General features: G+C 50.3%; 1 protein-coding gene across 4 annotated transcripts in view; it reads right to left on the bottom strand.

Annotated features, from left to right (window-relative positions):
• Positions 1-11154: 11154 nt before the first annotated feature.
• LOC148808876 (capping protein, Arp2/3 and myosin-I linker protein 3-like) overlaps positions 11155-16220 on the bottom strand; it is a 29868-nt gene continuing 24802 nt past the window's right edge. The window contains exons 15-19 of one of the 4 annotated variants that reach the window (XM_088909357.1): positions 15950-16086; positions 13049-13238; positions 12798-12869; positions 12298-12414; positions 11155-11983 (exon numbers count right to left, since the gene is read on the bottom strand). In XM_088909357.1, the coding sequence (XP_088765483.1) occupies positions 11943-11983; positions 12298-12414; positions 12798-12869; positions 13049-13238; positions 15950-16086 (557 nt within the window). In that variant the 3' untranslated portion in view covers positions 11155-11942. The remainder of the gene's footprint in view (positions 11984-12297; positions 12415-12797; positions 12870-13048; positions 13239-15949; positions 16087-16220) is intronic. The other 3 variants (XM_088909358.1, XM_088909359.1, XM_088909360.1) reach the window with 3 other exon arrangements.

The following is a 16220-nucleotide window of genomic DNA, read 5'->3' as shown; positions in this document are numbered from 1 at the left end:
ACACACTGACTGACTGGACACTCCAGTACATTAACACCGCACTGAGAGAGAGGGGTTAATACAGACACACTGACTGGACACTCCAGTACATTAACACTGCACTGAGAGAGAGGGGTTAATACAGACACACTGACTGGACACTCCAGTACATTAACACTGCACTGAGAGAGAGAGGTTAATACAGACACACTGACTGACTGGACACTCCAGTACATTAACACTGCACTGAGAGAGAGGGGTTCATACAGACACACTGACTGACTGGACACTCCAGTACATTAACACTGCACTGAGAGAGAGGAGTTAACACAGTAGAGACAGAGAAATGACAGAATTAACAACAGGATGAGTGTGAGGAGAAAAGACATTCCGTCTGGGAAGACTGAAGTAGCGAAAGGCGAATGTTGAGAGCTTAGAGATGGAGAGACGCTGTGATCGGAGGATGGGAGAGAGGAGGAGATGCAGGAGAAGGAGGTGTCCAGAGCTGGAGAGAGGAGTGAGGAGACAGAGAGACGCACCAGAGGAGCAGAGGTCCAGTCCCGACGGTGAAGAGCCCAGGAGCAGAGGAGGAGGAAGGATGAAGAAGAGCGAGGAGCGACGAGATCTCTCTCCTCCACGCTGCAGTCGCTCAGGGACTGGGGAAGACTGTACTGAGAAGAACAGATCTACTCCTCCCTCTCTCCCTCTCCTCTTGCTCACTTAATCCTCCCCTCCTCTCCTCCCTCTTTCCTCTCTCTCCACACTCTCTTCTCTCTCTCTATCTCTCACCTCTCTGTCTCTCTAATCTCTCACCTCTCTGTCTCTCTCTATCTCTCACCTCTCTCTCTAATCTCTCACCTCTCTCTCTCTCTCACCTCTCTGTCTCTCTAATCTCTCACCTCTCTGTCTCTCTCTCTAATCTCTCACCTCTCTCTCTCTATCTCTCACCTCTCTGTCTCTCTAATCTCTCACCCCTCTCTCTCTATCTCTCACCTCTCTGTCTCTCTAATCTCTCACCTCTCTCTCACCTCTCTCTCTCTAATCTCTCACCTCTCTGTCTCTCTCTCTATCTCTCACCTCTCTGTCTCTCACCTCTCTCTCTCTAATCTCTCACCTCTCTGTCTCTCTCTCTATCTCTCACCTCTCTCTCTATCTCTCACCTCTCTCTATCTCTCACCTCACCCTCTAATCTCTCACCTCTCTCTCTCTAATCTCTCACCTCTCTCTCTCTATCTCTCACCTCACCCTCTAATCTCTCACCTCTCTCTCTCTATCTCTCACCTCTCTCTCTCTAATCTCTCACCTCTCTGTCTCTCTCTCTATCTCTCACCTCTCTCTCTATCTCTCACCTCTCTTTATCTCTCACCTCACCCTCTAATCTCTCACCTCTCTCTCTAATCTCTCACCTCTCACCTCACCCTCTAATCTCTCACCTCTCTCTCTCTAATCTCTCACCTCTCTCTCTCTATCTCTCACCTCACCCTCTAATCTCTCACCTCTCTCTCTCTAATCTCTCACCTCTCTATCTAATCTCTCACCTCTCTCTATCTCTCACCTCTCTGTCTCTCTCTATCTCTCACCTCTCTCTCTCTAATCTCTCACCTCTCTCTCTCTAATCTCTCTCTCTCTAATCTCTCACCTCTCTCTCTCTAATCTCTCACCTCTCTGTCTCTCTCTATCTCTCACCTCTCTGTCTCTCTAATCTCTCACCTCTCTCTCTCTAATCTCTCTCTCTCTAATCTCTCACCTCTCTCTCTCTAATCTCTCACCTCTGTCTCTCTAATCTCTCACCTCTCTCTCTCTCTAATCTCTCACCTCTCTCTCTCTCACCTCTCTCTCTCTAATCTCTCACCTCTCTATCTAATCTCTCATCTCTCTCTGTCTAATCTCTCACCTCTCTCTATCTCTCACCTCTCTGTCTCTCTATCTCTCAACTCTCTCTCTAATCTCTCACCTCTCTCTCTATCTCTCACCTCTCTGTCTCTCTATCTCTCACCTCTCTCTCTAATCTCTCATCTCTCTCTGTCTAATCTCTCACCTCTCTCTCTCTATTTCTCACCTCTCTGTCTCTCTATCTCTCACCCCTCTCTCTATCTCTCACCTCTCTATCTAATCTCTCACCTCTCTGTCTATCTAATCTCTCACCTCTCTCTCTCTCTAATCTCTCACCTCTCTGTCTCTCTCTCTCTCTCTAATCTCTCACCTCTCTCTCTCTATCTCTCACCTCTCTCTCTATCTCTCACCTCTCTCTCTCTAATCTCTCTAATCTCTCTGTCTCTCTAATCTCTCACCTCTCTCTCTCTATCTCTCACCTCTCTCTCTCTAATCTCTCTAATCTCTCACCTCTCTGTCTCTCTAATCTCTCACCTCTCTGTCTCTAATCTCTCACCTCTCTCTCTCTAATCTCTCACCTCTCTCTCTCTATCAATTCAATTCAATTCAGTTCAAGGTGCTTTATTAGCATGACCGATGGGTACAATCAGTGTTGCCAAAGCAAATAAAAATAATAAAATTAACATGGAACAAAACAAAAACTAAAAGTAAAATAAAATCTACAGACATTTACAACAGAGACATATCATAAAAAATTGACATATACTGTAGACAGAAGGAGCATTATTGGGAGACAGACTCACTGTTCCTCAGGCTGTGACAGGAGATCACATACTGGGCTGCCAGTTCCACTGAGTTCCCTCCTCCCTCTCCCAGTAGGACTGGGACCCGTTGTGATTCTGGCAGGTGTGGGAACTCTGGGATTAGATTTCTGAATCTGGGGAAGAATGTTTCTCTAATCCCAGAGTATCTGTCACAGTGCAGTAGGAAGTGCACCTCTGTCTCTATTTCTCCCCGCTGGCAGTGGGAGCACAGCCTGTACTCTCTGGGCAGCCAGGTCTGTCTGTGTCCAGTGTCTGTGTCCAGGCTGTGGTCACTGAGCCTGTCCTCTCTGGGCAGCCAGGTCTGTCTGTGTCCAGTGTCTGTGTCCAGGCTGTGGTCACTGAGCCTGTCCTCTCTGGGCAGCCAGTCTGTCTGTGTCCAGTGTCTGTGTCCAGGCTGTGGTCACTGAGCCTGTCCTCTCTGGGCAGCCAGTCTGTCTGTGTCGCCCAGTTTCTATGGCCAGGCTGTGGTCACTAAGCCTGTCCTCTCTGGGCAGCCAGGTCTGTCTGTGTCCAGTGTCTGTGTCCAGGCTGTGGTCACTGAGCCTGTCCTCTCTGGGCAGCCAGCTCTGCCTGTGTCGCCCAGTTTCTATGGCCAGGCTGTGGTCACTGAGCCTGTACTTCATCAGGGTCTGTTTCTGTTTGTTGTTTCTTATCTTGGTCAAATATTCGGCTAGTGTGTATTGTCTGTTTAGGGTTCTGTAGCATTCCAGTTTATGTTGTGTTTGTGTGTGTGTGTCCCAGTGTGTGAGATATTGCTGTGTGATCTGTGCAGTGATGTGCTTGATTCTAGCAGTGCTGTCCTGAGGCTGGCTGGTGTCGGTGTGGCTCAGGTCGGTGAGCCTCAGGACCAGCTGGCTCAGGGGGCTTCTCTCTCTGTGTGTGTCCCAGTGTGTGAGGTAGTGTTGTGTGTGTCCCAGTGTGTGAGATATGGCTGTGTGATCTGTGCTGTGCTTGATTCTAGCAGTGCTGTCCTGAGGCTGGTTAGTGTCGGTGTGGCTCAGGTCGGTGAGCCTCAGGACCAGCTGGCTCAGGGGGCTCCTCTCTGGGCTCAGCTCTTGGCTCAGCAGGGCTTTGTGGTGGTAGGAGTTTTGGTCGCTGTTTTTTAGGTGTAGCCAATACTTTAATATTCTGTTCTGTATGTTTATCAATAGTGGGTACTGGCCTAATTCGGCCCTGCACCCGTTGTTAGGTGTCTTTCTCTGCACACGGAGGATGTTTCTACAGATCTCCATGTGCAGAGTTTCTGTGGGGTGTTTGTCCCATTGAGTGTACTCCTGGTCTGTGAGGGGACCCCACACTTCACTGCCGTACAGGGCAATGGGTTGGATTACACTTTGAAATATTTGGAGCCAGATCCTTGTTGGTGGGTTGATGTTGAAGAGCCTCCTTCTTATTGTGTAGAAAGCCCTGAGTGCCTTCTCCCTCAGTGCCTTCACTGCCAGGTCAAAACTCTCAGAAGAGCTGATGGTGAGACCGAGATGTGTGTAGCTGGATGTGTGCTCCAATGTGTTGTTGTTCAGTGTGAATTTGTACCTGTTTCCCTGAGGTCTGGCTTTCTTCTGGAAAACCATAACTCTGGTCTGGTCCAGATTGACTGTCAGCGCCCAGGTGTGACAGTACTGCTCCAGCAGGGCCAGGTTCTGCTGCAGCCCCTGCTCTGGGTCCAGATTGACTGTCAGTGCCCAGGTCTGACAGTACTGCTCCAGCAGGGCCAGGTTCTGCTGCAGCCCCTGTTCTGGGTCCAGATTGACTGTCAGTGCCCAGGTCTGACAGTACTGCTCCAGCAGGGCCAGGTTCTGCTGCAGCCCCTGTTCTGGGTCCAGATGGGCTGGCGGTGCCCAGGTGTGACAGTACTGCTCCAGCAGGGCCAGGTTCTGCTGCAGCCCCTGTTCTCTCTCTCTCTCTCTCTCTCTCTCTCTCTCTCTCTAATCTCTCACCTCTCTCTCACCTCTCTCTCACTGACTCACTGTTAATACAGACACACTGACTGACTGGACACTCCAGTACATTAACACTGCACTGAGAGAGAGGGGTTCATACAGACACACTGACTGGACACTCCAATACATTAACACTGCACTGAGAGAGAGGGGTTCATACAGACACACTGACTGACTGGACACTCCAGTACATTAACACTGCACTGAGAGAGAGGGGTTCATACAGACACACTGACTGACTGGACACTCCAGTACATTAACACTGCACTGAGAGAGAGGGGTTCATACAGACACACTGACTGACTGGACACTCCAGTACATTAACACTGCACTGAGAGAGAGGGGTTCATACAGACACACTGACTGGACGCTCCAGTACATTAACACTGCACTGAGAGAGAGGGGTTCATACAGACACACTGACTGACTGGACACTCCAGGACATTAACACTGCACTGAGAGAGAGGCGTTCATACAGACACACTGACTGACTGGACACTCCAGTACATTAACACTGCACTGAGAGAGAGGGGTTCGTACAGACACACTGACTGGACACTCCAGTACATTAACACTGCACTGAGAGAGAGGGGTTCATACAGACACACTGACTGACTGGACACTCCAGTACATTAACACTGCACTGAGAGAGAGGCGTTCATACAGACACACTGACTGACTGGACACTCCAGTACATTAACACTGCACTGAGAGAGAGGGGTTCATACAGACACACTGACTGACTGGACACTCCAGTACATTAACACTGCACTGAGAGAGAGGGGTTAATACAGACACACTGACTGACTGGACACTCCAGTACATTAACACTGCACTGAGAGAGAGGGGTTCATACAGACACACTGACTGACTGGACACTCCAGTACATTAACACTGCACTGAGAGAGAGGGGTTCATACAGACACACTGACTGACTGGACACTCCAGTACATTAACACTGCACTGAGAGAGAGGGGTTCATACAGACACACTGACTGACTGGACACTCCAGTACATTAACACTGCACTGAGAGAGAGGGGTTCATACAGACACACTGACTGACTGGACACTCCAGTACATTAACACTGCACTGAGAGAGAGGGGTTCATACAGACACACTGACTGACTGGACACTGCAGTACATTAACACTGCACTGAGAGAGAGGGGTTAATACAGACACACTGACTGGACACTCCAGTACATTAACACTGCACTGAGAGAGAGGGGTTCATACAGACACACTGACTGGAGACTCCAGTACATTAACACTGCACTGAGAGAGAGGGGTTAGTACAGACACACTGACTGACTGGACACTCCAGTACATTAACACTGCACTGAGAGAGAGGGGTTCGTACAGACACACTGACTGGACACTCCAGTACATTAACACTGCACTGAGAGAGAGGGGTTCATACAGACACACTGACTGACTGGACACTCCAGTACATTAACACTGCACTGAGAGAGAGGGGTTCATACAGACACACTGACTGACTGGACACTCCAGTACATTAACACTGCACTGAGAGAGTGGGGCTAATACAGACACACTGACTGGACACTCCAGTACATTAACACTGCACTGAGAGAGAGGGGTTCATACAGACACACTGACTGACTGGACACTCCAGTACATTAACACTGCACTGAGAGAGAGGGGTTAATACAGACACACTGACTGACTGGACACTCCAGTACATTAACACTGCACTGAGAGAGAGGCGTTCATACAGACACACTGACTGACTGGACACTCCAGTACATTAACACTGCACTGAGAGAGAAGGGTTCATACAGACACACTGACTGACTGGACACTCCAGTACATTAACACTGCACTGAGAGAGAGGGGTTCATACAGACACACTGACTGACTGGACACTCCAGCACATTAACACTGCACTGAGAGAGAGGGGTTCATACAGACACACTGACTGACTGGACACTCCAGTACATTAACACTGCACTGAGAGAGAGGGGTTCATACAGACACACTGACTGACTGGACACTCCAGTACATTAACACTGCACTGAGAGAGAGGGGTTCATACAGACACACTGACTGGACACTCCAGTACATTAACACTGCACTGAGAGAGAGGGGTTCATACAGACACACTGACTGGACACTCCAGTACATTAACACTGCACTGAGAGAGAGGGGTTCATACAGACACTCTGACTGGACACTGCAGTACATTAACACTGCACTGAGAGAGAGGGGTTAATACAGACACACTGACTGGACACTCCAGTACATTAACACTGCACTGAGAGAGAGGGGTTCATACAGACACACTGACTGGACACTCCAGTACATTAACACTGCACTGAGAGAGAGGGGTTAGTACAGACACACTGACTGACTGGACACTCCAGTACATTAACACTGCACTGAGAGAGAGGGGTTCATACAGACACACTGACTGACTGGACACTCCAGTACATTAACACTGCACTGAGAGAGAGGGGTTCATACAGACACACTGACTGACTGGACACTCCAGTACATTAACACTGCACTGAGAGAGAGGGGTTCATACAGACACACTGACTGGACACTCCAGTACATTAACACTGCACTGAGAGAGAGGGGTTCATACAGACACTCTGACTGGACACTCCAGTACATTAACACTGCACTGAGAGAGAGGGGTTAATACAGACACACTGACTGGAGACAGGGAGTTAGTGTTTGAAGGGATTAAAGTGATTCACTGACTGTCTGGTTCTCAAAATTGCAGAGCACACACACACACACACGCCCCTTCTGTACTGTATTAACTCTCTCTCTATCCCCTCACCTCTCTTTTTTAATCTCTCTTACTTTCTCTTCATTCCCAGCATCGCCAAGGATAAAGTTCCATTTCCATGGTTACCTGCGGGACTCTGAGTTTAACTCTTTGAACGCCAAGACGCAGGTTTACAGCTCGTCTCCTCTCCCTGTTAGAACAGCTGACCCCCTGGGGCTCCAGAGTGTCTGCTCTGGAGGAGAGAGGCAGTCCTCCTGACACAGTGGCCTGCTGACACTCTGCATCACTGACACACAGAGGAGACATGGACAGACACTGACACTGACACTGACACACTGACTGCACTGTCACACAGAGGATACATGAGCAGACTGACTGACACACTGACACACAGAGGATACATGGACAGACACTGACACTGACACACAGAGGATACATGGACAGACACTGACACTGACACACTGACACACTGACACACAGAGGATACATGGACAGACTGACTGACACACTGACACACAGAGGATACATGGACAGACTGACTGACACACTGACTGCACTGACACACAGAGGATACATGGACAGACACTGACTGACACACTGACACACAGAGGATACATGGACAGACTGACTGACACACTGACTGCACTGACACACAGAGGATACATGAACAGACTGACTGACACACTGACACACAGAGGATACATGGACAGACACTGACACTGACACACAGAGGATACATGGACAGACACTGACACTGACACACTGACACACAGAGGATACATGGACAGACTGACTGACTGACACACTGACTGCACTGACACACAGAGGATACATGGACAGACTGACTGACACACTGACTGCACTGACACACAGAGGATACATGGACAGACACTGACTGACACACTGACACACAGAGGATACATGGACAGACTGACTGACACACTGACTGCACTAACACACAGAGGATACATGGACAGACTGACTGACACACTGACTGCACTGACACACAGAGGATACATGGACAGACTGACTGACACACTGACTGCACTGACACACAGAGGATACATGGACAGACACTGACTGACACACTGACACACTAACTGAACTAACACACTGACACACTAACTGAACTGACACACTGACACACTGAGTGACAGTACACTGACACAGTGAGTGAACTGACACACTGAGTGACAGTACACTGACACAGTGCGTGAACTGACACACTGACACACTGAGTGACAGTACACTGACACAGTGAGTGAACTGACACACTGAGTGACAGTACACTGACACAGTGAGTACACTGACACACTGAGTGAACTGACACACTGAGTGACAGTACACTGACACAGTGAGTGAACTGACACACTGAGTGACAGTACACTGACACAGTGAGTACACTGACACACTGAGTGAACTGACACACTGAGTGACAGTACAATGACACAGTGCATGAACTGACACACTGAGTGACAGTACACTGACACTGAGTGACAGTACAATGACACAGTGCATGAACTGACACACTGAGTGACAGTACACTGACACACTGAATGACAGTACACTGACACAGTGAGTGAACTTTCACACTGAGTGACAGTACACTGACACACTGAGTGAACTGACACATTGAGTGACAGTACACTGACACAGTGCATGAACTGACACACTGAGTGACAGTACACTGACACAGTAAGTACACTGACACAGTGCATGAACTGACACACTGAGTGAACTGACACACTGAGTGACAGTACACTGACACAGTAAGTACACTGACACAGTGCATGAACTGACACACTGAGTGAACTGACACACTGAGTGACAGTACACTGACACAGTAAGTACACTGACACACTGAGTGACAGTACACTGACACAGTGAGTGAACTGACACACTGAGTGACAGTACACTGACACACTGAGTGAACTGACACACTGAGTGACAGTACACTGAGTGACAGTACACTGACACAGTGCATGAACTGACACACTGAGTGACAGTACACTGACACAGTGCATGAACTGACACACTGAGTGAACTGACACACTGAGTGACAGTACACTGACACAGTAAGTACACTGACACACTGAGTGACAATACACTGACACACTGAGTGAACTGACACACTGAGTGACAGTACACTGACACACTGACTGACAGTACACTGACACAGTGAGTGAACTGACACACTGAGTGACAGTACACTGACAGTGCATGAACTGACACACTGAGTGACAGTACACTGACACAGTGAGTGAACTGACACTGAGTGACAGTACACTGACACAGTCAGTACACTGTCTGACAGTACACTGACACACTGAGTGAACTGACACACTGAGTGACAGTACACTGACACAGTGAGTACACTGACACAGTGCATGAACTGACACACTGAGTGACAGTACACTGACACACTGAGTGAACTGACACACTGAGTGACAGTACACTGATATACTCACAAGTTCCCCAGACTTTACAACACAGAAGAAAGTGGATTGGAAAGAGAAAGCAGAAACAGGAAGGAAAACATTTGAGGTAATTTCCGCCCCCTGGTGGAAATGTGTGGTAATGGCATATTTTAGATTAGCTAAAGGGAGATTGAAATTAGTTTAATAGTGTTTAATTACAATCCTAACAGAACAGACGTGACTGGAATTAATTATGCTTTAGCCAATAAGCTGACATAACAGGTAATATATACATGCTTATAATTTTAGCCCCTTATCCCAGGTGACACAGACTGTCAGCAGATTGCAGCTGGACTGTGATGTATATCCTCTTCTTGAATTTGCTCAGTGAGTGAGAGGAGCTCGATCCATGAACCCCTGGGTGTTAAAAACTGCATACCTTGATCACGGTGTCTCTGTCCATCTGGGATCTCCTGTGTGTCTGTCAGTGTCTCTGACCATCTGGGATCTCCTCAGTGTGTCTCTGTCCATCTGGGATCTCCTGTGTGTGTCTGTCAGTGTCTCTGTCCATCTGGGATCTCCTCAGTGTGTCTGTCAGTGTCTCTGTCCATCTGGGATCTCCTGTGTGTCTGTCAGTGTCTCTGACCATCTGGGATCTCTTCTGTGTGTCTCTGTCCATCTGGGATCTCCTGTGTGTGTCTGTCAGTGTCTCTGTCCATCTGGGATCTCCTCAGTGTGTGTCTGTCAGTGTCTCTGTCCATCTGGGATCTCCTCAGTGTGTGTCTGTCAGTGTGCCTCTGTCCATCTGGGATCTCCTGTGTGTCTGTCAGTGTCTCTGTCCATCTGGGATCTCCTCTGTGTGTCTCTGTCCATCTAGGATCTCCTCAGTCTGTCTGTCAGTGTCTCTGTCCATCTGGGATCTCCTGTGTGTGTCTGTCAGTGTGTCTCTGTCCATCTGGGATCTCCTCAGTGTGACTGTCAATGTCTCTGTCCATCTGGGATCTCCTCAGTGTCTCTGTCCATCTGGGATCTCCTCAGTGTGTCTGTCGGTGTCTCTGTCCATCTGGGACCTCCTCAGTGTGTCTGTCGGTGTTACAGTTTAAAGACGTTCTTTAATTCTTTACACAGAGGGTGGTGGGGGTTGGGAACAAGCTGCCCAGCCATGTTGTTGATGCCAATACCCTGGTTTTTCACAAGAAACGGCAGGATGAGATCCTCTAGGAGGCTCTACTTTACACAGAGGGTGGTAGGAGTGTGGAACAAGCCACTCAATCAATTAGCATCTAGCAGCCCCGAGTGGCTCTTCCCATCTGTGACCCGTGTCGTCGGCCTGCGCGTGCCTGAATGTCACTCTGTCTGTACGACCAACACAGCAGCGGCCCAAATGAGGGACAACCTTCTCATGGGGAATAACTGCGCATTTATTCATCTCTTACAAAATATATTACACTTGCATCGAGAAAGAAAGACGAGGAGGACAGAGGGGTGAACCGGATGTCAACGAACAGCCAGCGAGGCTGCTGTGGGTCAGTGACACAGTAAAGCCATGTGCGACAGCATGAGTCTCAATAATCACAAGGGCACAGTCAGGACAGGTCAGCGCAGAGCTCATCAATACGTCTCAATATTTACATCGCTCGTCAGAGGCAAATCTCAGCCGTCCAGCACTTTACAGCAGCAGTTGTAATAATAATAATAGTCATAATAATAGTAGTAATAATAATAATAATAATAATAATAATAATAATAATAATAATAATAATTCCAGGCTCTGAATTGCTGTGATGATTATGTGTACTTGTAACACCACACTGCCCTCTGGTGTTGTCTGGTGGAATGACAGGATGGTTCAGCGGCTGGGTATCAGACTGGATGGCAGGCTGGGGCTCCAGGTGTCTGTGCATCTGTCTCCCTGGGCTGACAGGTAACCGACCCCCCTCACCTCCAACTTGCGGGGCCCTGTTGGGGTTTATCCACACAGCGGCCTCGAACCTCAGCAGTTTGTATGTTCTGTACAATGTGTAGGCTGACGCTGCTCTCCATAGGATTACACACACACACACACACACTGCCCCTGGAGGAGGCACATGGAAAGGTTCCAGAGCTGCAAACAGTCACCAAGAACGTTTCTGAGACAACCGTTGTCATGGCGACCCCATTCTTGGTTTCCCACGGTTTCCCACTGCTGTTGTCATGACGCCTCGCCGTTGCCGGGCACTGCGTTCCCATCGCCTAGAGACCACCGAGAGAAGTAGCAGAAGGAGGGCAGTCAGACAGACAGACAGGCATGCCAGCAGTGAGACGGTCAGTCAGGCAGATGGACAGACAGACAGGTGATGTGACAGACAGACAGGCAGGCACATCCATCAGTGAGACAGGAAGTCAGACAGAAACATGGACATGCCGAGAGACACACAGGCAGTCAGCAGAAGGGAGAGAGCAGCATTGGCACTGAGACCAACAGTTGGCCAGGCAGACAGACAGGCACATGGTCAGCGAGACAGGCAGTCGGACAGGAGGTCTGTCACACATTCGGGCAGTCAGACCTCTCTCGGGACAGTCCAGGGACTTGACTCGGGCATTCAGGGGGATTCTGGGCTTCTTCACAGGGGGCTTCCTCTCCGAGGACCTCTCTTGAGGGCTAGGGCTGTCCTTCTCACTGCCTGATTAAGACCGACAGGATGGGCCCCAATGAGTGAGCAAGACAGACAGGCCAAGAGGGTGACACACAGAGACAGTGGCCAAGAGGGTGACACACAGAGACAGTAACACACACACAGGCAGACAGACAGACACACAGACACAAAGGCAGACAACACACACTCAAAGGCTGACAGACAGACGCACAAAAGCAGACAAGAATACAGGCAAAGGCCAGCAGGATGACACACAGAAACAGGCAGACAGACAGACAGACAGACAGACAGACAGACAGACAGACAGACAGACAGACAGACAAACAGACAAACACACAGACAGACAGACAGACAGACAGACAGACAGACAGACAGACAGACAGACAGACAGACAGACAGACAGACAGTACCTGTATCACAGGACAGGGCTTTCCTGGTTCTCTGCGGTTTGATTGGAGCAGAGTTTCGGACCACCTCGTCAGCTGCACAACAGCCACAGTCACCATCAGTGAACAACAGCGCCCCCTCACACTTTACAGGCACAGCAGTGGAAGTGCAACTAACTTGATTATAAGTCATAAAATATTTCTTTTCTTTGCTCACTTGTTTTTTTTCATTTTCTCCCCACAACTTTGTGTGTGTGTGTGTGTGTGTCAGTTACCTTGAGTGACAGCAGTGTCAGCCTGTCCGAACACAGGCTTCACAGAGGCAGGCGGGACAGGGGGCGGTTCCCTTCTCTCATTGGCTCCCTCCAGCGGTGAGGTCACAGAGGAAGGCAGGTCAGGGTCAGGGGTCACAGGAGGGGGCAGGTCTGGAGACCTGAGGGAGCTGTTCTGCTGGTTCTCTGGCTGCTGAGAACAGGAGTGAAACGTCACTGGAGGAACTGAGCTGAGTGTGAACACTGACACACAGACCACAAGACACACACAGACCACAAGACACACACTGACACACAGACCACAAGACACACACTGACACACACAAGCACACACACCACAAGACACACACACACACTCACACACACTGACACAGAGGAGCACAGTGACAGACACACACACTCACACACACTGACAGACACACAGTCGCACACACTGACACAGTGACAGACACACACACACATTGCTAGACACACTTGCTGGCTCTCAGGCACACAGAGATCTGTCCACCCACACCTTGCTCAGGACAGATGGACAAGCACACACTAACACACACTGACACACACACTCACACACACTGCTAGACACACTTGCTGACTCACTGTCTCAGGTACACAGAGAGCTGTCCACACACACCTTGCTCAGGACAGAGGGACAAGCACACACTAACACACACACTGACACAGGAGCACAGTGACAGACACACACACACTCACACACACTGCTAGACACACTTGCTGGCTCACTGTCTCAGGCACACAGAGAGCTGTCCACACACACCTTGCTCAGGACAGAGGGACAAGCTCACACTCACACACACACTGACACAGGAGCACAGTGACAGACACACACACTCACACACACTGTCTCAGGCACACAGAGAGCTGTCTGCACACACCTTGCTCAGGACAGAGGGACAAGCTCACACTCACACACACACTGACACACACACACTCACACACACACTGACACAGGAGCACAGTGACAGACACAAACACTCACACATACTGTCTCAGGCACACAGAGAGCTGTCTGCACACACCTTGCTCAGGACAGAGGGACAAGCTCACACTCACACACACACTGACACAGGAGCACAGTGACAGACACAAACACTCACACACACTGTCTCAGGCACACGGAGACCTGTCCGCACACACCTTGCTCGGGACAGAGGGACAAGCACACACTCACACACACACTGACACACACACTGACATAGGAGCACAGTGACAGACACACACACTCGCACACACAGGCACACAGAGACCTGTCTGCACACACCTTGCTCGGGACAGAGGGACAAGCACACACTCACACACACACACACACACACACTCACACTCACACACACACTCACACACTCACACAGGAGCACAGGAGCACAGTGACAGACACACACACTCACACACACTGTCTCAGGCACACAGAGACCTGTCCGCACACACCTTGCTCGGGACAGAGGGACAAGCACACACTGACACACACACTGACACACACACACTCACACACACTCACACACACTCACACACACAGTGACACAGGAGCACAGTGACAGACACACACACTCGCACACACAGGCACACAGAGACCTGTCTGCACACACCTTGCTCGGGACAGAGGGACAAGCACACACTCACACACACACTCACACACACACTGACACAGGAGCACAGTGACAGACACACACACTCACACACACTGTCTCAGGCACACGGAGACCTGTCCGCACACACCTTGCTCGGGACAGAGGGACAAGCACACACTCACACACACACTGACACACACACACTCACACACACACTGACACAGGAGCACAGTGACAGACACACACACTCGCACACACAGGCACACAGAGACCTGTCCGCACACACCTTGCTCGGGACAGAGGGACAAGCACACACTCACACACACACTCACACACACACTGACACAGGAGCACAGTGACAGACACACACACTCACACACACTGTCTCAGGCACACGGAGACCTGTCCGCACACACCTTGCTCGGGACAGAGGGACAAGCACACACTCACACACACACTGACACACACACACTCACACACACACTGACACAGGAGCACAGTGACAGACACACACACTCGCACACACAGGCACACAGAGACCTGTCCGCACACACCTTGCTCAGGACAGAGGGACAAGCACACACTCACACACACACTGACACACACACACTCACACACACACTGACACAGGAGCACAGTGACAGACACACACACTCGCACACACAGGCACACAGAGACCTGTCTGCACACACCTTGCTCGGGACAGAGGGACAAGCACACACTCACACACACACTCACACACACACTGACACAGGAGCACAGTGACAGACACACACACTCACACACACTGTCTCAGGCACACAGAGAGCTGTCCACACACACCTTGCTCGGGACAGAGGGACAAGCACACACTCACACACACACTGACACAGGAGCACAGTGACAGACACACACACTCACACACACTGTCTCAGGCACACAGAGACCTGTCCGCACACACCTTGCTCGGGACAGAGGGACAAGCACACACTCACACACACACTGACACACACACTGACATAGGAGCACAGTGACAGACACACACACTCACACACACTGTCTCAGGCACACGGAGACCTGTCTGCACACACCTTGCTCGGGACAGAGGGACAAGCACACACTCACACACACACTCACTCACACACTGACACAGGAGCACAGTGACAGACACACACACTCACACATACTGTCTCAGGCACACAGAGAGCTGTCCACACACACGTTGCTCGGGACAGAGGGACAAGCACACACTCACACACACACTGACACAGGAGCACAGTGACAGACACACACACTCACACACACTGTCTCAGGCACACGGAGACCTGTCCGCACACACCTTGCTCGGGACAGAGGGAGGCTGTCTCCGTCTTTCATTGCCTCTGTCTCTCTCCCCTCCTCCTCCTCTCTCCCTCTGCTCTCCTCTGCCTGGCTCGCGCTCGTCCTCCTCCTCTTCCTCCTCCAGCGATGGTGGGCCTGGAGTGCGGGAGAGAGAGAGAGAGAGAGACGAGCGCATGAGCAGCGTCTTCGTCTTATCACGAGATCTCTAACGCACAGACGGGCTCCCACATCTCCGCACACATCAACAACTCGGAGGCCCCATGCAGCCC

The sequence above is a fragment of the Atractosteus spatula genome, unplaced genomic scaffold (assembly GCF_055471065.1).
Source record: "Atractosteus spatula isolate fAtrSpa1 unplaced genomic scaffold, fAtrSpa1.hap1 Scaffold_189, whole genome shotgun sequence".
Classification (NCBI taxonomy): domain Eukaryota; kingdom Metazoa; phylum Chordata; class Actinopteri; order Semionotiformes; family Lepisosteidae; genus Atractosteus; species Atractosteus spatula.
The sequence above is the reverse complement of the archived record's forward strand: the minus strand, read 5'-3'. Positions and strand labels throughout refer to the sequence as shown.